Here is a 25888-nt window from a genome sequence, read left to right on the forward strand (position 1 = left end):
GCCAATGCTCACTAAAATGTCTGTGTAAAGAAAAAGGCATTTCTGCCATGCCAATTTCTGGTGTATTTTAGGATGAGATATACCCTATGACTAGATTGTATTCCAGCCTACCAATACTCAATTATTGCCTTAAGTGTATTTACTTCCATTACATAAGGAATCTAGGGAAAAAAAGGCAAAAACAAAACAAGCCCCCCCCCCCAAAAAAAACCCAGCTATTAAAAACAGGCTATATCTACTTTATAGATACTTGCCATACAAATACGTGGTGGTAACATAGGCTTTATGTTGTCTAAACTGTCTAAGGCAGGGGAGATGTATAACCCCCTGGAGGAGCCATTCCCTTTCTGTTCACTAAGCACCTCATTTGACTTGCTCCAACATGAACAGTGAATTAACATATCAACCTAACAGAAACAAATTGCTATCGCTGTCTGCACCTATGGGTTTCCCTCCTGGTGCTGAAAAATACGGAGATGGATGATGTCTTAGTAGGAAACTAAGGAAGTCCAATTTTTGAAACATCTATTCCATTTGAAATTCCTCTCTGTTTTTAGAACTCATTTATCTATGCACTACCTGAACTTTTGGTGCTGGTATTTTCAGCAACGTAAATATTAGCTGTATCCTATGAGATAATAAAAGCAAAGGTGTCACAACATATTGTTTCTTTCCAGTGTTGTTATCCACGGCATCCTGACACAGTCAGAGAGGAGAAAAAAAAAAGTGTCTTTCTAGTATCTTTTTTTTTTTTGTAAGAAATACTGGTTCTATGTTATAAAAAGTTTCTATGGGAAACAGCTTACTAAGCTCTTCATACAAACTTGTTTTATGGAGCTCTTTTTTCCTTCTGCTTTGACATCTTCAAGGAAAGCAGTGGGCACCCAGTATCGTATGAAGAACCAAACAACTGTCAATGAGTTCATTCTTCTGGGATTTTCCTATGGGCTGCAGGGGCAGACCGTACTTTTCCTGGTCTTTCTGGTCACTTACATGGTGACAATCACTGAAAATGCAATCATCATCTTTGTTGTGAAGAGCAATCATCACTTGCATAAGCCAATGTATTATTTCTTGGGGAACTTGTCCTTCCTGGAGATGTGGTACATCTCAGTAACACTGCCCAGGTTTTTGTTTGGATTCTGGTCACAGAGCAAGAGCATCTCCTTCTCCAGCTGCATGACTCAGATATACTTCTTCATTTCTCTCTGCTGCACAGAATGTGTCCTCTTGGCTGTGATGGCCTATGACCGCTTCTTGGCTGTCTGTCATCCTCTACGCTATGCAGCCATCATGACCCACAAGCTGTGCTTTCAGCTGTCCTTTCTGTCATGGGCAGGAGGCTTCTCTATTTCCTTGGTCAAGGTGTCTTTCATTTCACGCCTCACGTTCTGTGGTCCACAAGTCATAAACCACTTCTTCTGTGACATATCTCCAGTCCTCAACCTATCCTGCACTGACATATCCCTTGCTGAAACAGTGGACTTTGCGTTGGCCCTTGTAATTCTGCTGGTACCTTTGCTGATCATAGTTTTCTCCTACGGCTGCATCATGTCCACAGTCCTGTGCATGCCTTCAGCCCAAGGAAGGAGGAAAGCCATCTCCACTTGTACCTCACATTTCAGTGTGCTGATCATATTTTTCTCAGCCACTCTTTTCATATATGCCAGGCCTAGGAGGATCCATCCTTTCAACCTCAACAAAATAGTATCCATCTTTTATGCAGTTTTCACTCCAGCACTGAACCCCCTGATTTATTGTCTAAGGAACAAAGAGGTGAAACAGGTGCTGCGAAAGACAATAAGCGCAAGCTGTTCTGCGCATCATCAGGTAACTTCTTTGCCTAAGGATAGAGCAGTAGAAGGACAGCAGTGGTGGGAAATACACCATTCTTCAAATAGAATTAAAGAGGACCACTGTGACTGTTGTTCATTTGCTGGCTAAGTCATCAGCTTTCTTCGGCCTTGCAGTCTGTCAAGGAAGAATTTGTATCTCATTACTTCTGTGTGGAAATATCTATTTCCTTCACATTGGGGTGCTTTGAAGGCTAGACTATACCTTGCTGTAAATTATTTTGCTACTGTAGCAATTTAAGAAGTCACACCGTGACCTTGGCTGACCCACAGTTTTTGTATGACAACCCTAAAACTGAAATTTTCTTCTTTCTAAACCATGCAGGAAATTTGTTATCATCCAGATCACTATAGAAGCGGTTGATGAAACCTGAACTAAGTCACATGTAAAGAACTGGGGTGACTTCTTTACGATAAAGAATTCTATATGATATCTATGTGGTAGCTGTATGAAAGAGATGATATTTCTTGTAAGTGAAGCTGAGGTGGCATTTTATTTTTCATGTTTGATTTGTTTGACTATGGCCCGAGGGCCCAAAACTTGGTGCTGGAGAGATTCCCATTGTGTATTTCCCAATAACCTTCATCCTGATCAGCTGGAGAGAGAAACGGAATGAGGCTGTTGCTGTGGATTGTTGTTGCATGAGTGCTCAGAGCTTCTGTTATTTGTAGAGCCAACAGTATTGATGTATTTCCTATGTGTGTTTGTGTGTGTATCTATTATGACTACCTATTTACTCTTCTTAAGTTTTGGATCTGGGGTTATGGATTTATGCAAAAATTAAACTCCTAGCACAGGGAAAATGGTAATATTTCATTTTTTACAACATTGAGGCATCACAAAACACTGAAATATTCCAAGCTGTCCTGTGAAATCTGACAAGGAAAAATAAAAGATGGTTGTCAAAATATCATGTTTCTTGTTCATTTGGTTGTGGACAATGGAGAAATTCTGCAGGGAAATTCTTGCACTCTTCCCTCACTTATAGCCATACCCATTCTGTATAAACTCATCCCCATAGCATATATAGTCTTGTGGAAGAGCTATTTCACAGTCATGCAGGGGTCGAGTTGGAAAAAAAAAATCTCATCTAGAACTGAGTAGACTACAGACCCTGAAGTGTAAGTAGAAAGAGGGTTTGTAGACTTCAGCTTATTCAGGGTACCGGTATCTGGGACCCCATGGGGAAGAGGTACGGCAGAGGAGCTCAAGACTTCAAAGAGGTCACAGAATCACCAAGTGATTGAGGTTGGAAGGGTTCTATTACTGCACAGTCAGGAAATTTTCACCCAAAGTCAGGCTGATCCTGTATTTTAGTTTGTGACCGCTGCTTCTTCAGACATGGTTCCTACGGACAACATCATTCAAGTACAAGAACAGTCCATTCCAAAACTCAGGAAACCAACAGATGTATGAGGAAACTGGCTAGGTGGGAAGAAAGCAACTAGTGACTGAGCTTCAGTGTAAGAAAGACTGGAGGTGACAGTGGTACTAGATGCAAAGGAGGGAAGTAGAAACATATCCTGGGCATGGAAGACTAGTGGTAAAAGAGCTAAAGTTGACCTTGATTTGATACATGGAAGGGACACTGCAGGTAGCAACCTGATCTTCTACAGCTACTTTAACAATATAAAATAAGCAAGGAGAATATTCTGTGTTTGCCACACTTTTAAAAAACTCAACTCATATAGCAATATGTCCAAATGTGGTGTATTTGAGAGTGCAGAGAGAATTAGCTGACGTGATTGTGATGTCACTTTTAGAGCAGTCATGGAAATGAGGGGAAGCACAAAGCCTGGAGCAAGGCAAATGTTGCATCCATCTTCAAAATAGATGGCCCACCAATAAAGGGACCTGCAGACCAGAACCCACATATGAAGTGTCCTGGAGGTGGGGGTCCACGGGTGAAATGTCCTGGTGGGGGAGGGCATAGAATGAGGGAGAGCAAAGGGTGATGAGTCCTGGAGGTGTTGGCTCACAGATAAAGGGACTTGGGGATGGATCCTGGAAATGTCCTGGAAGCAGGGGGTCCCCAGGTGAAGTGTCCTGGTAGTGGTGGTCCATGGATAAAGGCACGGGGGACAGTGGCATACAGATGAAGTGGGCTGGAGGTAGAGGTCCACAGATAAAGGGTCCTGGGAACAGGGGCCTATGGATGAAGTGTCCTGGAGGTCATGGTTGACAGACAAAGGGACTTGGTGGTAGAGGCCCATGGATAAAGGGGTGCTTGGTATGGGGCCCTATGGATGAAGTGTTCTGGAGGTGGTGACCCATGGCTGGTGCTGGACATGGGGGCCTACAGGGGATGGGTCCTGAGGACAGGGCCATATGGATGAAGTGTCCTGGAGATAGTGGCCCACAGATAAAAGGTCCATGGTCATCCATGAGAACATCCTCACAAACAAGCTCCCAACCACACCACCTTTACCTGCCTCTGCCTCTCCCCTCCACAGGACCTCTCCTCTCACCTTGAGGCTTCCTCCTGCCTTCGATGACTTCACAGTGCACACCTGCCTGCTGCTGGCCAATCAGGCTGCAGTCACAAAGATGATCTCACAATCACTGTGCCAGTGATGTCACAGTCACCTGACTCTCCCCCATTCCTCCCTCCAGGTTGCTCCCTCCGCCTAATGGGCTTTGCAATGCCCTTGATGACCTCACATGCTTGCCCACCTGCTGCTGGCCCATGAGCTGCTGTGAGCGACCTCACAGACAGAGCTACCTTCACCTCTCCTTCTCACTTTCTCCCAAGCAATCCTTGCTGCTGGGCAGCCTCTGTGATGCCGTTGATGACCTTGTAAGTGTGATGGAAGCAACTTCATGGCCAACATCCTCTGTGCTTATGCCTGCCTTTCTCTCTTGAGCTCCCACTTCCCCAGTGGCTGACCACCCCTCATGGTGACTCCAGTGCCTGCTCACCAGCTGCTGCCCAGCACTGCTGCGACAGGAGCAATTCACCAGTTACCACCACCAGTCTCCCCTTTCCCTTCCTCTGAGCTCTCGCCTCCCATAGTTGGATGTATCTGCCGTTCCTGGTGCCCTCATAGTGCTTGCCTACCTGCCCAGGACAGTCCTGCTGCTGCTAAAATAACCTCCCAGCCAGCATCCAGCCCTGTCACCTTTATGCATGCTACATCTTATCTTGTAGGGCTATGAACTCTCCTGAGAGACACTCTTATGTGCTTGATGGACTCACGACTCCTGCCTCTTTACTTGATGCTGACCAATCAGATTGTTGCAACAGTAGTGACATAATGATGTCATTTCATTTTGGCAGGCTTTCTGATGATCTGGCTGGGGTCTTCCTGTATGGGGACCTCCACTTTCTATATGACACCCTGTCAGAGGGCAAAGTGACACTTTCTGGAGAAGAGCAATGCACCCTCTTCTTAGCCCTCAACCCTGTCGGGCATATGGGGCAGAGGGGAGAGATTCAGGGAAGAACCTCCCTGGAGATGCTGGGCATTGATCTGGGACCTCCTGAATGCAATGTAGGTACTATTCCACTGAGCTACAAACACTTACAAATTGTGATTCCCAAAAGCTTTCCCTATGCACCAGCCCTTTGATGTGCTGGGAACCTCTATGCCACTCCCCTCCTCATAAGGAATGCTTATTTCCACTCTCCCTCCCCTCAGGAACTCACTTGGGAAACCTAGAGGGAAAAAGGAAATGGGACTGCTATTCTCTTCTGCTTTGTGAGCATGGCCTCAAACTCCATTCTCAGCAAAGATGATTCTGTTCCTGGCTCAAAACTCAAAATCAATCAAGACGGATTTTTTTTTTTTTTTTTGGTGCAGTGGAAGTCCTGCAATCACTGTCCTTGTAGATAAGCATTTTCAAACTCATTCTCAAAGAAGGCAAGACAATCACATTGCTTGGATGGACAGGCCCTTCTGAGCTTAGGTTTCACCCTGAGAATCAAACACACTAGCTCCGTCTATTGGCTCTTCTAAAGACTGATGCTCTTCTCCTCCTTGTCCGTGTGGGGGAAGTAAGCAAACACCATCATCTCCTCTTCAGGCTTCAAGTGGTAGATGTACACAGCCTTAATGCTTGGCTTTGTCTCTGAAGGACAGTCATTGGCCCTGTTGTCCTTGCTGGTCATCGGTATGTTGAGGTCAGGCCCCAGTTTTTTCAGTCTCTGCAGCATCTGCATTGGCAAACCTGCACTGGCATCAGAAGAGGGTTTGTACACTGGATCTCTCCTCATGTGGTCACTCTGAACATACTGAGCTAGAGTGTCCAGCTCCCGAGTCTGGTGGGCCTCAGACACCCTAAGGGAGGAGAAAGCACCAGTCAGGGGATGCTGCAGTCAGAGCTGCAGAAACAGGACAGACATGTCCACATATCTCTCATGCCATGTCCCAGGCTCACCGAGGCTCACCAGCGCTACCGACCAAACTTTCCATTTCAGCTGCGCATCTCTCACACAGCATTGCAAGGAAGGGGAAGAAACTGCTGTTGCCTGAGCAAGAGCAAGAGCTATGAAGGCAGCCTTGCTGTGGCATTCAACACATCTGATGAGAAGGACTCTATAAATATCCAAGGTGAGACTTCATTTACCGCCACCATCAGTGCTCATGGCCTTGCTTGCTGCTTATCCAACACTGAACATACCAGCAACAGGACTTCAATAACATTGGCACTTCTCTTGGACCACAGCCCCCAATTCTGATAGTCCTTTGCCATGGATGTTTCTAGAAAAGAACTCCAGAGGAAATATTTTGGTCTTCTTCAAACATTCTTTAAACATTTTCCTCTCTCTTCTATTACATTTTGTCTTCTCAGTAAAACCCACAGGAAAGGAAAATCTTCCTGGGGTGTCAGATTTTATGCAAGATAGGACTTGCCTGCTGTGCTCTTCTGCGGTGACAAGGCACCTCCAACCTCTGTCCCTGAGGAGTCTTCAAGACTCAGCTTCCCTACAGTAGAGAAAAGGCCTTTTCTCTCTGAATGTTTTAACAGGTTTTCTTGTACCTGGGTCCTCACTGGTTCTTCCATTTCTCCCTTGGCTTTTGGAACTGCCTTTGCTCTCTTCTCCTTTGGCCCAAAGATCTCTTTGCCCCTGCAGAACAAGACATGAAGACCATAGGCTGGAGGGCCACAGATAAGACACAGCTAGGGTATTACTGTCATCTGTTCCTTTCCTATGCCAGAAGGCAATTTTGCACCCTCTCTTCAGCCCCTCATTTGTCTTGAGCCTTCCTTTCAGCACTCTTGGGCTCTAAAGCTAAAACCAGTCTATTTTCTTCTCACCAATGAGCCAAATGATCACTCAGCAAATCAAAAGGTGCCTACTTTCCTTCCCTGAGAGGCCCAGCAAATACATTTCACCTAGAAATAGGACCAGGAGGGGCTTTAATCTGATTCCTGACAATGCAGTCGTGACCGATAGAGAAAGTAGAACACAGCCTACACCTTTCAAAGCAAGTCCTGAGAAGGGCTGTTCATGGTCTTAGGAACGCTCTGTAATAAGGCTTTTACACCCATTGCCCATAGACCTGTGTTTTTACAAAACCTCCTGTTGCACAAGAAGAACCTCAGTGTCCCTCTCTTGGCATTTATTCACAGCTGGCAGTCTGGCTTCAGCCCTTTGCTTCCTCCTGCCTTTCTCCATCTTTCTTGAGGAGCTTAAGTCACATGGTTGGGAGCACACTGAAAACACACATCACAGAGAGGTGGTGTGAGCACAGAGCATTTGAGCGAAGGATGTGGGTTCAAGTAAATGTGTTTACTTTCACAGAGAGAGAAATCATCCCCAAATGAAACACCCAGGCTACAAAACATGCCTAGAAGAAAGCTCAAGATGCCCAAATCCAGACTCTTTCCTGAGGCAGCAAACCTAAGAGCCAGGTATTCTGCAAGGAGAGACACCACTATCCACCTTCCCAGCATTTGCAATTACCACAGTTCTGTGCTCCCAAATCTCTGTCTTTAGGGATGGACATTTTTTTTTTTCACTGGGGACTAGGTTTCAAGAACAGAGAAAGCAGTCAAGGGACTAAAACATAAACCTGAAACTCTACCAATGGACACTGCTCCATCCCTTTGACTTGTCATTCCTCCATCACTCCTGCTCCACATGGAAATCCTCCTCTGAGTGATCAAAAACTGCCAGCTGGGTGGGACAGCTACCTGATCCAAGTCTGTTGCTTGTTGCCCTGTGACGGCTCTCTGAAAAAGACCCTTTCCCCTGTGTTTCTGGGTGGAGAAAGAAGGGCATTGCAAACGGGAAGAAACACTTGTTTTTGGAGACATTCACCTGAGGCACTCTACGTATTCAGCAGCTGTCCTTGCTCCAACCTCTCCCACTTATCTCTTCTCTGCCTCCTTGACTAGGCTGTTCACTGCTGCTTGAAGCATCTGCAAACTTTGCTGGTAAACCAATCTGCAAGAGCACAGAGTGGCTCATCCTCTGGATGAAGTCCTCCTGTCTCCCAAAGGCCCTGTACATACCCACTCCTAATTGGATTTACAGCCTGCAGCTTCAGATAAACTTTTAGCACTTATTTGAGGCTGCTGAGAGGCACTTGCCAGCAGGGTAAGTGCTATGTCCAGAGAAATCAGAAGTGTATGGGACAGCCCAGCTCCACCAATGCAATGTGGCTTCCTGGCTCTCATTGCTGTTGCAGCCTTTGCCCTGGGAAGAGCTTTTGTATAAAGCCCATGAGATTCCAGCTTGTTTTTAGTCCTTATTTTATGAAATACTGATTTGCAGAAGAAAAACATAATATACACACAGAACATATATTTATCCCATTATAAACAATCCCATTTCAGCAAAGAGGTTTTCCTAATGACAGTTTCCGTATACCTCAGTACCCAGGCAGAGCAGAGGGGTGAGGAGTCCTTCTGGAGGTGGCTGTGCAGTGTCTTGAAACATCTGGCATTCATTTGGGCAGTGAGATCTGCCCGTAAAGAGGACAATGTAGCAAAGTGCTAGGTAAACCTGCTTAGTGCATTTGTGCTCCTTGTCCTCCTGACTGCAAGGCTGGGGGGAAAAGGACATGGCGTGAAATATGTAACCATATTTTAATTAGGGGCAAGGGGACAGGCACCCTGGGGATGTGTGTCAGGTCCAGGACATGCAGCTGGGGGGACTGTGAGGGCTCTCAGGGGTGACAAAGCCCCACTGAACTGCAGACAGTTTGCTCTGGCTCCCTTTTGCTCCATCTTACCCTAAAACTGAGCGAGGGTCTCTGTGCTACTCCGGCACATGCTCTCCTCTCTGCACGTCCAGCTCTGCTGGTGCAAAATCCAGGCCCCAAGCCCCAGGTCGGTCTCCAAGTCACCTGGTTGCAAGCAAGGCAGTGCCAGGACAGCTCGGCAGCACATTTGTCTGTTTGCCTTCATATGAATTGCGTCAGCCACACCAAGTACACATTACAGAGGTGCCTTGTTCCTCATCACAGCCCCAGCTGCTTTGGTGGTGACTCTAAAGTACTTCACAGACAGGATGCTTGGAAATGCTGCTGTCTTATTGCTTCAGAATTCTCCTTTCAGAGGAGACAGTGCTGCCTTAGGTACAGGTGGATTCATGTTTTGTAGGAAACTGCAGTTACTATAGCTTGTTATACATATAAATGTTTTCTAAATGTTTTTTTCCATTTTGACTTTTAATAAAAAAAAAACATGTTGCAAATCCATATTAGATTATAATCATAAAAATTATCAGAGTGTTTTTTAAAATAAGATTTTGACTTGCTTGTTTGATGATTTCTAAGCATTTTGAACAAACCAGTATTTTGGTTAAGCTTGTTTTAATATTTGTGGGTTTTTTCCAAACATTGACTAATTCTGTGAACCAGGAAGGGTAGAACCTTTATATGGCTGGAAGACATTTGGATTCCAGCCTGTCCGCGTTTAATGACCAATATGGGAATGTTGAATTCAGAGTTTCCCCAGTGAAAAAAATAGCTGTCCAAATCCTTCCCATGCCTGAATTGGCAGCTTGCTTTAATAATGCATGTTAGGTGAATGTACATAAGACAATAGGCAGAAGTTTTACATTAATGCAAATCCTATCAGCATGGATTCCTTGTGTGATACCTGGTTGAGGTAGGCATCTCAAAGGCATATTTCTTGCTGCCCAAAGCTGTTGTGGAGAGGGGAGAAGGGGGGTTTAGAGGAAAGTCTTTAGATTTTGCTGTCAATGCTGAAGTGTTTTTTGTACCTGAGCTGGGCTGTACTGAATTAGAATGATATGTGTATTTGTAAAGATTTCTATGAATATGAGGAAATCACCCCAATTCTGAGAGATACAGCCTGGTCAAGTTCAATTCTGATCTGGATCAGGTTATTATCCTCTACATTTTTTTTTTGCATCTCACTTTTCATCCTTTTTTGTGCCCTGTAGAGTGACTTCATTTCGTCCCTTCATGGCACTGACTAGCATCAAACAGGAACTACTCTGTCAAGTGAAGTAGTGGAAGAAGCAGGAGAGAGAATATTTAGGAAACTAATGAAGATGGACAGAGAGGAAGCAAGGAGAAGGTCCCTGGAAATGAGTGGGAAAGAAGGAATGGAGGAGAAAAATAGTAGTGACCAAGCAGGAATTGCTGAGAAAAGAAAAGACGGGTTTTCTTTCCAGTTTCCACACAGAAGGAATCCCTTTGGCATGAAATATTACTGTAATGGAGGCATATGCATGTGGTCTAGCGGATAGTTTATGTATGCATTTGGGGTTTTTTAAGAAGACTGACCATCTCATAAGAAGATAGTTTATGCTACTACCCTGGCCTAAACTTTCCCTCTCTCATAACTTCTGAGTTACGATGTTCTTTAACCATGTCCTTTTGTTGAGGTGCTGTGAAAGACTACGCCGTCAGTGAGGAGAATGACTAATTAGGAAATCAGTAAAGCTGACTTTGTGCACCACGCAGAACGTGCTTGCCTGAGATTGTCCAGACTAGCATGAGAGAAGAGAACTCGGGAGCCACTTGTGTCTATAGCGACTCCTGGGCTCTATGGACTGATGGCAACCAATTGCTAGGGAACTGGGTAAAAAACAATTTGCAAATATCTGGTTGAGCAACATGGTAAGAAGATTTATGATCTTTGGGATCATAAATCTGGGAAAAGTTTTATGATATCATTCAATCTAGAAACATATTCATGCACCAGTACAGGCTGGGGGTTGACCTGTTGGAGAGCAGCTCTATGGAGAAGGACCGGGGAGACCTGGTGGACTACAGACTGACCATTCAATGTGTTCATTGACCAGCCAAAGTGTTCTTGTGGCCAAGGAGGCCAATTGTATCCTGGTGTGCATTAACAGGAGCGCTGCCAGCAGGTCGAGGGAGGTGATCCTGTGCCTCTACTTACACCTTGATGAGACTGCATCTGGAGTACTGTGTCCAATTCTGAGTTCACCAGTACAAGGGGGACGTGGAACTACTGGAAAGAGTCCAGTGTACATAGGGCTATAAATTAGGGGATAGGAGCATCTCTCCTATGAGGAGAGGTGGAGAGAGATAGGTTATTATAACCTAAAGCAGACTAAGAGGGGATCTTATCCGTGTATATAAATAACTTAATGGAGGGTGTCAAGAGGATGAGGCCAGAGTTTTTTCAGTGGTGGACAGGAATAGGAGAAGAGGCAACAGCCACAAAAAAAACACAGGAGGTTCCACCTGATTTTGAAGAAAAACTGCTTGACTGTTTCATTCTCCAGGTCTCTAATAGAAATCCCGACTTAGAATGGTCCCAGGAGAGAGACCCCTGCAGAATTCAGGATGTAAACGGCCACCAAGTAAAGTGAGTGCCATTAACCGCTACCCTTTGAGCATGAAGAGCTAACTAGGTTTTCACCATCTAGCAGTTCACTCACCAATACTGTAAAATTCTAACATGGACACAAAGATATTGTGGGAGAGAATGATGAAAGCCTTGCCAGAGTTGAAGTAGATGGTATGCACTGCTCTTCCTCTTCCATGGAGCTGGTCATTTCATCCCAGAAATTGGAGGGAAGCTGACCAGTCTCATCTAGTTTTGAAGATGATGCAACATTTGCCTTGCTCCAGGCTTTCTGCTTCCTCTCTATTCCATGACCACTCAAAAAGTGACATCACAATCACGTCAGCTAATTCTCTCTGCACTCTCAAATACACCCCGACACATAGCTACATGAGTTGAGTTTTCTGAAACTGCAGCAAACACAGAATATTCTCCTTGCTTATTTTATATTGTTAAAGTAGCTGTAGAAGATCAGGTTGCTACCTGCAATGTCCCTTCCCTGTATCAAATCTTACTACTAGTCTTCCATGCCCAGGATATGTTTCCACACATCTCCTTCCTTTGCATCTAGTACCACTGTTACCTCCAGTCTTTGTCTTTCTTACACTGAAGCTCAGTTACTAGTTGCTTTCTTCCCACCAAACTAGTTTCCTCATACATCTGTTGGTTTCCTGAGTTTTGGACTCAGGATGGACTATTCTTCTGCTTGAATGATGATGTCCCTAAAGACCTTATCCGAAGAAGCAACAGTCACAAACTAAAATACAGGAAGATCAGCCAAAATTGAGGAAAAAGTTCCTGACTGTGAGGTAATAGATTCCTTCCAACCTCAATCACTTGGTGATTCTGTAACCTCTTTGAAGTCTTGAGCTTCTCTGCCCTAAACACCTCTTCCCCATGAGGTCCCAGATACTGTTTCCCTGAATAAGCTGAAGTCTACAAACCCCCTTTCTACTAACACTTCAGGGTCTGTAATCTACTCAGTTCTAGATGAGATTTGTTTTTTTCCAACTCGACCCCTGCATGACTGTGAAAAAGCTCTTCCACAAGACTATATATGCTGTGGGGGTAAGTTTATAGAGAATGGGCATGGCTATGACTGAGGGAAGAATGCAAGAATTTCCCTGCAGAATTTCTCCATTGTCCACAAGCAAATGAACAGGAAACATGATATTTTGACAACCATCTTTTATTTTTCTTTGTCAGATTTCACAGGACAGCTTGGAATATTTCAGTGTTTTGTGATGCCTCAATGTTGTAAAAAATGAAATATTACCGTTTTCCCTGGGCTAGGATTTAATTTTATGTACTTTGTAGGATTGCAAAATCTAGTAGCTCAAAAGAGGTGTGGCTGCTGCAGCTCTGTAACTCCAGATCCAATCCATATGGAACCTGAGTAGGTAGTCACAATAGAGACACACACAGAAACACACATATGAAATACACAAAAATAAATGAATACTGCTGGACCTATAGATCAACAGAAACACTCAGCACTCATGCAAACATACATCACAACAATAGTCTCATCTTGTTTCCCTGTTTGACTGATCAGGATGAAGGTTATTGGGAAATACACAATGGAGATCTCTTCAGCAACATGTCTTAGGCCCTCGGGCAGCCTTGGCCATCAACAGAAAAATCAACCACATCTTCAGGGGATTTGGACTAGATGACCTCTAGAGGTCCCTTCCAACCTTAAGCATTCTATGATTCTATGATTCACTGAATAGAAACATCAGCTCATACACACTCTTAAGTCCTAGTTCAATGATTGTATTAGAGGTCATATGAAGGTGTACCTAACACAAACAGTATAGATACAGCAAGAGTGATGCTTCTCTGTTTGTACAGCAAAGACTGTGACGATAAAGAAGTCAACGCAGTTCTTTACATGTGACTTAGCTCAGGTTTCACCAACCACTTCTGTAGTGATCTGGATGATAGCAAAGTTCCTGCATGGTTTAGGAAGAAAAAAAATTCATTTTTAGGGTTGTCATACAAAAATTGTCCATCAGCCAAGGTTGTGATGTGACTTCTTAAATTGCTACAGTAGCAAAATAATTTACAGCAAGGTATAGTCTAGCCTTCAAAGCATCCCAATGTGAAAGAAATAGATATTTCCACACAGAAGTAATGAGATACAAATTCTTCCTTGACAGACTGCAAGGCTGAAGAAAGCTGATGACTTAGCCAGCGAATGAACAAAAGTCACAGTGGTCCTATTTAATTCTATTTGAAGAATGGTGTTTTCCCCGCCACTGCTGTCCTTCTACTGCTCTGTCCTTAGGCAAAGAAGTTACCTGATGATGCGCAGAGCAGCTTGCGCTTATTGTCTTTCGCAGCACCTGTTTTACCTCTTTGTTCCTTAGACAATAAATCAGGGGGTTCAGTGCTGGAGTGAAAACAGCATAAAAGATGGATACTATTTTGTTGAGGTTGAAAGGATGGATCCTCCTGGGCCTGGCATACATAAAGAGAGTGGCTGAGAAAAATATGATCACCACACTGAAATGTGAGGTACAAGTGGAGATGGCTTTCCTCCTTCCTTGGGCTGAAGGCATGCACAAGACTGTGGACACGATGCAGCCGTAGGAGAAAACTATGATCAGCAAAGGTACCAGCAGAATTACAAGGGCCAACGCAAAGTCCACTGTTTCAGCAAGGGATATGTCAGTGCAGGATAGGTTGAGGACTGGAGATATGTCACAGAAGAAGTGGTTTATGACTTGTGGACCACAGAACGTGAGGCGTGAAATGAAAGACACCTTGACCAAGGAAATAGAGAAGCCTCCTGCCCATGACAGAAAGGACAGCTGAAAGCACAGCTTGTGGGTCATGATGGCTGCATAGCGTAGAGGATGACAGACAGCCAAGAAGCGGTCATAGGCCATCACAGCCAAGAGGACACATTCTGTGCACATGAGGGAAATGAAGAAGTATAGCTGGGTCATGCAGCTGGAGAAGGAGATGCTCTTGCTCTGTGACCAGAATCCAAACAAAAACCTGGGCAGTGTTATTGAGATGTACCACATCTCCAGGAAGGACAAATTCCCCAAGAAATAATACATTGGCTTATGCAAGTGATGGTTGCTCTTCACAACAAAGATGATGATTGCATTTTCAGTGATTGTCACCATGTAAGTGACCAGAAAGACCAGGAAAAGTACGGTCTGCCCCTGCAGCCCATAGGAAAATCCCAGAAGAATAAACACATTGACAGTTGTTTGGTTCTTCATACGATACTAGGTGCCCACTGCTTTCCTTGAAGATGTCAAAGCAGAAGGAAAAAAGAACTCCATAAAACAAGTTTGTATGAAGAGCTTAGTAAGCTGTTTCCCATAGAAACTTTTTATAACATAGAACCAGTATTTCTTATAAAAAAAAAAGATACTAGAAAGACACTTTTTTTTTTTTTCCCCTCTCTGACTGTGTCAGGATGCTGTGGATAAGAACAATGGAAAGAAACAATATGTTGTGACACCTTCGCTTTTATTATCTCATAGGATACAGCTAACATTTACGTTGCTGAAAATACCAGCACCAAAAGTTCAGGTAGTGCATAGATAAATGAGTTCTAAAAACAGAGAGGAATTTCAAATGGAATAGATATGTTTCGAAAATTAGACTTAGTTTCCTACTAAGACATTATCCATCTCTGTATTCTTCAGTGCCAGAAGGGAAACCTATAGATACAGACAGATATAGAGATTTGTTTCTCTTAGGTTCAGTTCATGTATTTAGGCATTCATTGCTCATTTTTGAGCAAGACAAATGAGGCGCTTAGTGAACAGAAAGGGAATGGCTCCTCCAGGGGGTTATGCATCTTCCCTGCCTTAGACAGCCGTCTTAGGAGAAAAAAAAATTGTTCCTTTCCATTCACAGTTAGCTCTAATTTAGAGATGTATCTACTACAGGCTTTAAGCTCAATGACATAAAGCATATGTTACCAGCACATATTTGTACAGCAAATATTTATAAATTAGATATAGTCTTTTTTTATTAGCTCTTTTGGTTTTTTCATTTTTTTCCCCTGGATTCCTTATATAATGGAAGTAAATACACTTAAGGCAATAATTGAGTATTGGTAGGCTGGAATACAATCTAGTCATAGGGTATATCTCATCCTAAAATACACCAGAAATTTGCATGGCAGAAATGCCTTTTTCTTTACACAGACATTTTAGTGAGCATTGGCTGTGAAGTAGATGACTGTACTGTAGGGGATTTGAAAAGGATAAGATAAGGTTGATTCTTATTGCTTTCAGGTGAAAGGAGGGCATATAATGAAATCAAAGATGCATCTCATCCCAGTCTACTTGGCTTCCTATTTTACAGCTTGTTAATATTTGCAGACTTGTGGATGCATGAGGGAGAAAAAGGGTTGTACAAAAGCTTTCAGGACATGGCCATTGGGATACATGTTTTTAATCCCTCACCTTTCCACAGAAGATGCCCTGGACAAGTTCTGTGATGCAACCGCTGTCCTGTACAAAGAGACTCTCCCCAGAGGGAACAGGAACAACCGTATAAATTTAGAGAAGAGTGAAAAATTGCACAACACCCTGGCCTCACATTTGGCCCCTATGATGCAATTTCTACCCCAGCCTTTTTATTCATCTCTCCCTAATAAGCTTCTAAGAAAGACCAATTAGAAGGATCATTGTAGGCTGACAATGTTTCTACAGATTATGAAAAGTACGGCAAGGCACGACAAGGCAGACACAAACTTAGGCATTCACTTTGAGGGAAACCTTGATGAACAGGCATTTATCTATTCTTACTATTTTACTAGATGAGCTTTTCACATCTAGTAATATTCCCTCATCATGCAGCTGGCATTTATTTGATGAATGTGCATGGGATAATAAAGAATATTTTTTTTTCTAGCATTTCACCCAATGTTTTTTACAATGGTTTGATGATTTCTAGATCTATCATCTGTCGCTGTAGGAAAGCAATAATATTTACTTACCAAATCAGGACTTTCAGTTATGCATTTGGTCTTTAAACTCATGCAATAAGCAGTAGATCAGATCAGACATAAGTTTCTCAGCTATCTGCCAGTTGTCTTTTAAAGGCATAGGGTTTTTTTCTGTTTGTTTGTTTTGTTTTCATTTTTTACTTGCTTGTGAATTTTTTCCCTGGGAAAGTTTTGCTTACACACAGGAGCTTGAGTTAAAAATAAGTGATCTACCAATTAGACAAACATTGTAGGGAAAAAGCTTATGATGCTCATTATCTCCAGAGGATGGCTTATATTTATAATTGCCCATAACAGAAGGAGTTTCTGAAAAGAGACAGCATTGCCATGTCAGGGAAATAAAGATAATAAGAGAAACCAAACAAGTTGGGCTTTCTACAACACACCGAGTGTTCTTTCTCTAACCTATATCAGGAAGGCAGGAGCAGGCATTGCACTGAAATATTTAGGATATTGAATATAATCTTCAATAAGAAGGGACACTATGAAAAACATATATATTTTTAATAATATCTCCTCCAGTTTGCACATCAAACAAATTGTCAGGAGCTCCGTTTAGGGTGTAAACAGTGGCAGCTGTTCAAATGTGCTTGACACATGAGCTTGGAAGGGAGGTTTTGTCTTCCTTTTTCTATATAGGCGTCCATTGTCTCCTGCAATGTCCTAGACTTTTTACTGTACCATAAGTAGGCAAAAGACAGTCAAACATTTGCCCCAAACATTAAAGTAGTTTCCTGTGCTCAAGGAAATGGATACCCAGGCTAGGGAAACAACCTGTTACTTATCAGGGAGGGAAAACTGGAAAGACATCCAAAAGTCAGGGGCAGCCCTGGCTGCAGTGACCACGGGATGGTGCAGTTCAGGCTCCCATGAGGAGGGAGAAAAGCAAAAAGCAGGATCATGACTCTGGGGATCAGGAAAGCAGACGTTAGCCTGCACAGGCACTTGTTTGGAAGAAGTGCGTGGAATGTGGTCTGGGAGGGAAGAGGGGTGTGGGAGAGCTAGCTGATATACAAGAATCACTTAACCCCGGCTCCAGAATGGCCCATCCCAACAAGCGGGAAACCTAGCAAGGACTGCAGGATGCCTGCATGGAAGAACAAAACATAAAGTGGAAGTGTGCAAGAAAGGAAAGCAGGAATATGTGGCCCAGAAGGAGTAGAGAGGCACCATCCAAGCATGATAAATGAACTTAGGAGAGCTAAAATCCACCTCTCTTTGAAGGCACAGGAAGAAGGGCACCTTGCTTTGAAGGACAAGGGACGTGAAGAACATGAAACCTTTAGCAAGCTTTCTAAGAAAACATCAACAGCAAATAAAAGGCCAGCAAAAAGGTGGGTGTATGACATGGGGCAGTGGCCCTGGCGACACTGCAAATGTAGAGGTGCTGATTGCCCTCATCATCTCCATCTTTTTGTTGATGGAAGAGACTCATATAAGGCAACATTGTAAAAAAAATGGACATGCACAGGTCTTTGGACCCTGATGGCATGCACCCATGAGTGCTGAGGGAGCTGGCTAATGCCATTGCAAGGCATCCTCACCTTGATCCCTGGAATGTGATGGAGCAGCTCATTCTGGCTGCCCCTTTCAATCATATGCGGAACAGGAAGGGGAGCAGGAGCAGTCAGCGTGTGTTCACAGCGGGGCAATCCTGCTTAAGTGACCTGAGAGCCCGCCAAATAACTGCCTAGGTACATAAATGGAGAACAGGAGGTGTTGTTTACCATCACTTCATAGAGGCTTTTGGCACTGCCTCCTACAACATCTTCATGGACAAAGTGATGAAGTGCAGACTGGTCAAGTGAACCACAAGGTGTGCTAAAAACTGGCTCAGCTGCCTACATCAAAGGTTTGCAATTGGTAACATAAGTCACCAGTGATGACCATTGGGGTCCATACCGGGGCCAGTACTTTTTAATACCTTCATCAGTGACCTAGATGATGGGACAGGGTGCACCCTCAGCAAATGTACAGAAGATAAGAAGGCAACTGGAGGGTCGACTGACTAGACAGCTATGCTGTCATGCAGAGAGATCCTGACAGGGTGGACACATAGGCAGAGAGCAACCTTATGAAGTTCAAGAAAGAGAACTGCAAAGTCCTGCACAACCCCAGGCACCAGTTCAGGACCAATGAACTCAAAAACAGCTTTGTAGAAAAGGACATAGGAGTCCTGGAGAACAGCAAGTGGAACACGGGCCAGCAAATGCCCCCTCGTGGCGAAGAAAACTAGTAGTATCTTTGGCTGCATTAGGAAGAGTGTTGCCAGCAGGTGGAGGCAACACTCTTCCTTCCTCTCTCTGCAGCCTTCTTAAGATCACGTATCAAGTACCGTACCCAGCTCTGACTTCCTCAGTACAAGAGAGACAGAGACATATTGGAGCAAATCCAGTGAAGGGCCATGAAGATGAATGCAAGATTAGAGCTTCTGACATAGTGGGGAGAAGCTGAGAGAACTGTCCAGCCTCAAGAAGGTCTGGAGATACTATGAGTGTGTATAAATGCCTGACAGGAGAGAGTAAGGGATGGAGCCTGATCAATGTGAATGAATCGATCAATTTGATAGCACAATTCCACCATTTACTTTTGAACATGATGAATCTAGCTAAGTGTTTCTTCACTCTGCTGATTAAATTAACTAACTGCAAAAGGTACATCCTCATAGCAAGTCTTTAAATTGGGGAAAGTAAATTTTGTTCATCACCAGAGGAAGTTCAGGTTGGACATTAGGATGAATTTCGATATGGAAAGAGTAGTCAGACACCGGAACAGGCTGCCCAGAGACGTGGTGGAGTCACCGTCTGTAGCAGTGTTGAAGAACCGTGTAGATGAGGCACTTAGGGATATGCTTTAGCAGGATGGTGTTGAAGGGTTTGCGGTTGGACTCGATCTTGAAGGTCTTTTCCAACCATAGTGATTCTATGATGCAGCCAGTAATACTGAGTTCGGTGTTCACTGCTACCACTTGCTTTCCAGATGACGAACTCCTCTAGTTCTTTGTCTATGATCCTACCTCCCGTGTCAACAGAGAGAAATCTATGCAGGTAGGTGGGATGTTCCAAAACCCTCTTTCTGAAGTGCAAAGCAGTCTCTTCCTTAAAAAAGATACTAACATGATAATCACTTTGGTTCTGGGCTGCAAGCTGTGGACAGCAATTTCACCAACAATTCAGAGAAAAGGTAATTTTATCACAAGGTGTCCAAATAGCTGTAACTCAATCAGAAGTGCCTAGCATTTTCCTGAAGATAGTAAATCTGTGGTCAAACACAACTAGCACTTCTGTCATGATGGATCTGATTTCTTTAAAATTCTGAGAAAAATATGAACTACATGGATTCCCTATCGCTGATAATAAAACAAATCTATGGCAGACATCCATTTGTACTGAATTTAGGCATCTATATATTGAAAGTAACCTGAGTTTTTTACCTTTATTCCTTTTGTAGCCACTACAGAGAAAGAAGCATTGCTAAGCTGCTAGTCATCTCCCCAAATGTAAAGGACAAATCTGGAAGAGACCAATCTACACCTTACACCCCACTGACAATTTTCAGATCTGTACCTGCCTGAAGTGATTTTTTTTGCTGACTGTTTTAGGAGCATAAAACATTTAGTCACTCCAGATGACTAAGTGTAGGCATGCATCGGCATAAGTAAGCATATTATCATTCCCTGAAATGGAGAGATAAATCGTATTTGAATTGATCTGAGTAGTGTCAAGAAATAATTGAGCTGTATGGAAAAAAAATCAAAACTATTTAGTCTTTGTTTACAGTTTTGATCTCGACGGTAGACCAAGCAAATTACCTTCCATCTATAATCTATACTGTTCCTGAACTGACTATAACTTCAGCTTAATGTGTTAAGAGTGAATGTAAATGTCCACACTGCAGACATCTATGATGGGATTCATTTTACCTAAAAACAGAGGTGCAATTAGCTGAGATTCTGCTTAAATTAGTGAATGAAATCACAGTTGTTCAAGTTATTTTTGCTCAATCCTATCCTTAGTTCCCTCAGTGGGGCCTGCTCCCACATCCAGGAGGCCTGAGGTGGAAGCAGAATGGGGGGCTTTTCCTGGCTAGCAGGGAAACACCCAGACAGGTATCCCTGTGCTCATGACCACTCTAGGCCTAACAGTATCAGCAGCTACTCACAGCTTCATAACTTCTGGCACAGGGGGCAGGATCCTGATCCAAAATTGACAGCATATATATGACAAGAAACAGCTTTGGTGGGAGAAAAAAAAAAAAGCTCTCACAGACATTTGGGCTTGGTAAAGGAATGTGTGGAAAGGTGAGGTGGTACATAGGTATGTTTGGAGCCACTCTCTCCTCCTAATGCACACCAGGATACCATTGGCCTCTTGGCCACAAGAACACATTGTTGACTCATGGTCAGTATGTAGTCCACCAGGTCTCCCAGGTCCTTCTTCATAGAGCTCCTCTCCAAAAGGTCAACCTCCAGCCTGTACTGGTGTGTGAATATGTTTCTAGATTGAATGATATCATAAAACCTTTCCCATAGTGTTTTAGCCATATCTCTCCCCTTTGAGTGCTCACAAAACATTGTGTCCCTCCAGCACATTTGAACTTAGTGTTGCTACCTTCAGTGCAGGTGGGGAAGGTAAATGTGAAGGTGGAAGTGAGAGGTATGCCCCTAACTCAGAAAGTTGCAGGTGATGGGAGGGTGGGCAGGGGGGAAGGATGTCTTTTCTTTTGGAGTCCCTTCCTAGAAATGTGTACTGGAAGCATTAATTCCAGGTACAATACAGATTAGGAAGATTCCTTAACAATTGTGTTTATTCTTTATTGTCTTTCCTGAAAACAACACTCATCATACCCAGTATATATATACTGTATAATATTTGTGTCACTTGGTAACTGGAATGCTGATCTGAAATTTCACTTCTGATAACAAATGCAGAATCTTTGAGAAAGGCGAACAGCTGAATATATCCAAGTACCACATAATTCTCATTTGTCAAAGTAACTTTTTATAGGGGGCATGGAGAATGAAAACCTCCAGTACTGCTACTCATTGATGGTCTATCTTCTGTTCATTCCTACTAATGTAATTGGTTCCTTTAATGCACATTAGGATTATGTGTATTAGTTAGGTGATAGGAGATAAAATCTGTCATCATAAGGAAAATTGTTAGTCCTAAAGCACTCAATAGGAAGACTGATTTAATACACACCTAGAGTACATTCAAAGGAGCTTTCATATATATCCCTATATAGAAATCTGTATACACATGCGTGTATACTTCTATGTGAGAAAAGAGTAGTGTAGAGGATGATACACTGACTTGGAAATAAAAAGCCCTTGCTTGGATTGTTGGAATAATATCTGAAGACAAGTTAAAACTCTTGTAGTTGCATCACGCTAGATGCCTTCTCTTAAAAGAAATCCAGTTCCACAAAGACACAGTCTCTGCATGTTCCAAGAATAAAGATGCATAGCTCTTCCTTTGGTGTAAGGAAACAGAAATCTTCCCCTTCTGGGGAAAAGAACAAACAAATGAGCAAAACCCATTCAGTAATTTCAGACCTCATCCTTGATTGTTGATGAACATGAGGTGACTAGGTTCCAGAGTTGAATAAGGCTGTGCGTTTTAAATTAGGTAATATCCACATTCTCAAATTAATACAGATGCAGTGTGTCTATCAATGAGGTCTAGACTTCTAGGAAAAGCAGCATTTTTGATGGGAGACCTGTATGGACAACCTTCCTCCTCTGCTCCTCAACCCTACAATTTCCCTCTTTAGCCACTGGGGACTTAACAACACTTGTGTTTGTTAGAATCTAACCTTTTTCCACTGAAGTCCGTAGCTCGTATGCACCATTTCCTTCCTCTTTTCTTAGAGAACTAATGGCGGACACAGGAGCATTTTTCTTAACTGCAGGCAAACAAAAATAAAATAGGCTATGGACAAATAAAATGGACTCCTCAACTACATGTTAAGTCTGAGCTGTCTCCAGTAAGGTCCAGTTTCTTCAAGGGATAACGTTCCTGTTCTAAGCAGATAGATAGGCTGTATGGAAACACCACTAATGAGGTGGCTAAAGAGACAATTAGACACCTGACTGACACTCTTGTGCTCAAAACAGCAACCGGAGAGCTGAGAGGTATCTGAACGGATAAAGAGCCAGTGGAGGAATGTAGACTTGAAAACAGTGGAAAGTGCACCTTCCCTGACAGTCTGATACACAGGGGACCTTAAAAATTATGTTTATTCAGGACAAGTGAGAATGTGTGCGAGATTATTGAGATGATATCCACAGCCTAACAGACAGAGCAGTGGTAATGCAAGCTGAGGGGACTGTCAGTATTTCTTCTCCAGAGATTCATATGCTTCCTCAAAATTTCCATTCTTTCATCATGTGTAAACATTGCAATATAAATTAGAAAATCATTTTATCTGATGCAAGTGTGTATTTTTCTGGATTTTAGTATTTTGAAATCCAAGGCAACCACATCTTAGAAAAAGTTTTTATTTTTCCCACCTTCGCTTGATAATATGTTCCCCTCTGCCCATTAACCATCAGACTTAATTACTGCTTTTTTTCTTGTATCCTTTGAAATCCTTCTGATTTGCTTTCCTTAAAAGTGAAAGAAGTCTGCATAAAAGTGGAGAAGATTTATTAGACAGTATTACTACCCAGTACAGTGCTCTTCTCAGTATACAGCACAGGGATGTAGTCAAGCTTATTGATGTATGCTTAAAACCTTTACAATTTTTTAAATCCTGCTGGGTTTTGCTGTATGTGAAATCAGTCCCTGGAATACTGGAGGGAATATTCATATAATATAGATATGTCCTGTTTATTTATTTATTTCCCAGGACCTAGTTTCCCTAATCATCTGCATTGCTTGGATTCTTGACCATACCTGAGACAATTAGGTCTCTCTGTAAGTGGTTCAGTGGTTAGCTTAATTCATTGCAGAACCTGATGAACTAATCTGATCAGATTTCATCAGGCCGGGTTCCCTCTACCCAACTCAGTCCTCCAAGAATATTCCAGCAGGTTTTATAATCTCAGCTACCCTCACATCTTGACTGTGTGCATGCCTTGCACTCACTTAAAACATTTACACAAACAGATTCCATTAAGAAGATGTATTCCAATTTCAGTGGGCATGTCCAAAGGCATAGTAACTCATAACAAACTTAATTCTTAATAAATCTGAGCTTTCCAAGCTGTTTCAGGCCATATAGCACCAATAACAGATATTGGCTCCATTGATGTTATGTCTTTAGCTAGACCAGATACAGAGGACTAATTCATGACTGCAGGAATCTTTGTTGGTATTGTAAGAGCTATGGCAAAATGACTTTAAACATAGTGGTTTTAGCACTGCTGCGAGCACTACCATTCCAATGTAGATCATAAGAGAGGTAAAGCCTCACTTTGTTAAGGCCCATAATGATAATCTACAGGTCTACATGGCTCCCAATGATCAGAGAAGCACTGTGGATGACCAGTTCGGTTTGTCTGAGGGGTCTGTGTGGGAGCAACACAAACATCTGCAAAAAAAGCATGAGTCAGGAATTAAGGGCTAGGTAGAATGGATGTGACCAAAGGCAGCCACAAGTAAAGTGCGTGTATACCAGTCCTGGTCTATTGACCACAGAAATGGGATTCCTCCCTGCAAACAGACTAGAAGGATAGTGTTGCTGTAACCTCAGTAGTTACACTTGAGAAGGGATTCTGGGAGCTATCCAGCAGCACGTGCCTTAAAATGAGATTTTGGAGAGAAACAGGGAGCAATCCAAACTAGCAAGTGTGGACACAGCTATAAACTGTAAAGGAAGTGTATTTCTCAGAAGCCTCTATGTCAATCTGTACTAAAAGAAATTGTGTTTCCTGAGGTATAGCAGTGCTTTGGAAAAGTGTTGCTGGATGGCACTGCTATCCATGGTATTTTTCTCTGCCCTCGAGAAAATTACTCTTGTTAGTAGTTCTGTTTCTGTAGAGTTTGGCAGAATCCTTAGTCTCAACTTTGGAGTCTTTACCCTCTGTGCATGAGTGGATCAGTAGGAGTGTTAATAAGACTGATTACACAGTAACAATTATTACAACATGGAAGAAACAGTACTGTGAACAGGAGGCCTATTAATGATCATAAGGCATCATGCCGATTGATCAGCTGAGCAAAATATGCTGTAGGAGGGCTTTGAGAAGATGTGGAGAAGGCAAGAGAGTTTGTATTTAGTTGCCCTATATTTGATTATATTTGCTGAAAAACAGCTTTCAAATTTCAAATATTTCCTGGTTTAAAAGAAGATATGTGTGTTAAAAGAAGGAGTGATGATAATTTTCCTCCCCAGGGTTCTCCAAAGGGATTCCTTCACCTCTCTGTTCCTCAGGCTATAGATTATAGGATTTAAAGTTGGTGTAACTACCGTGTATGAAAGAGATAACAATTTCTTGATGTCTGGTGAGTAGTCAGATTTGGGCTGGATGTATGCCAGAACACCAGTACCATACAACAGGGTGACCACTATGAGATGAGAAGAGCAAGTGGAAAAAGCTTTGTGCCTCCCTGCTGCAGAGTTCATCTTCAGCACAGTGTGGAGGATGCAGATGTATGACCCCAGGATCAGCATAAATGGAGACATGATAATGATGACTGTGGCTGTGAGGGAATATGTCTCAAACAGGGAGGTGTCTGCACACACCAGCTCTAGCACTGGTGGCCCATCACAAAAGAAATGGTTCACTTTGTTAGGTCCACAGAACGGGAGGCTGAAGAGCCATGTGGTCTGCAGTGTCCCCACAGGAATCCCTGAGAACCACAGGGCCAGCATGACTTGGATACAGACCCTTCTGTTCATAATGTTCCTGTAGTGCAGAGGGTTGCATATAGCAACATAGCGATCATAGGCCATGGCAGCTAGAAGAAAGCATTCCACAGTGCCAAAGGAGAAAAAGAAAAACATCTGTGCCATACAGCCTATGAAAGAGATTGAGTTCTTCTCAGTGAGGAGGTTTGAAAAGAGCTGAGGAACAACCACTAGGGTAAAGCAGATATCCAAAAAAGACAAGTTCTGGAGAAACAAGTACATGGGGCTATGAAGGGCAGGGTCCACCATGGTAGTGAGGATGATGAGGATGTTCCCCAGGAGGGTCACCATATAAATAAGCAAAAGTATCACAAAGAATAGAAGCTGGAACTGGGCAAGATTGGGAAAGCCCAAAAGAATGAATTCTGTTACCATAGTCTTATTTAATCCAGACATTCCTTGTTAATATTTCACATGAAGTTAAAAGGAGAAAGACAGAAAGATGACGAGACAAAA

At 43.0% G+C, this 25888-nt stretch overlaps 3 protein-coding genes across 3 annotated transcripts; 1 reads left to right on the top strand and 2 right to left on the bottom strand.

The window, feature by feature from the left end:
* Positions 1 to 882: 882 nt before the first annotated feature.
* Positions 883 to 3270, top strand: LOC104566788 (olfactory receptor 6B1). Its single transcript, XM_010213595.2, has 2 exons — positions 883 to 1830; positions 3172 to 3270. Exons 1-2 carry the CDS (start codon positions 895 to 897, stop codon positions 3268 to 3270), a joined length of 1035 nt encoding a protein of 344 aa, XP_010211897.2. The 5' UTR covers positions 883 to 894.
* A 2536-nt stretch (positions 3271 to 5806) lies between these two features.
* LOC104579412 (olfactory receptor 6B1) lies at positions 5807 to 14846 on the bottom strand. The gene is made up of 2 exons (XM_088528058.1): positions 13896 to 14846; positions 5807 to 6112 (listed from the first exon to the last, which is right to left on the bottom strand). The coding sequence occupies exons 1-2, from the start codon at positions 14829 to 14831 to the stop codon at positions 5807 to 5809; spliced, it is 1242 nt and encodes a 413-aa protein (XP_088384184.1). The 5' UTR covers positions 14832 to 14846.
* A 10016-nt stretch (positions 14847 to 24862) lies between these two features.
* LOC104564692 (olfactory receptor 10A7) lies at positions 24863 to 25828 on the bottom strand. The gene has a single exon (XM_010211330.1). The coding sequence runs from the start codon at positions 25826 to 25828 to the stop codon at positions 24863 to 24865; it is 966 nt and encodes a 321-aa protein (XP_010209632.1).
* Between the last annotated feature and the right edge of the window lie 60 nt (positions 25829 to 25888).

This window comes from Tinamus guttatus, unplaced genomic scaffold, assembly GCF_059628265.1.
Source record: "Tinamus guttatus ecotype Peru unplaced genomic scaffold, ASM5962826v1 Tinamus_guttatus_pri_ptg000300l, whole genome shotgun sequence".
NCBI lineage: Eukaryota > Metazoa > Chordata > Aves > Tinamiformes > Tinamidae > Tinamus > Tinamus guttatus.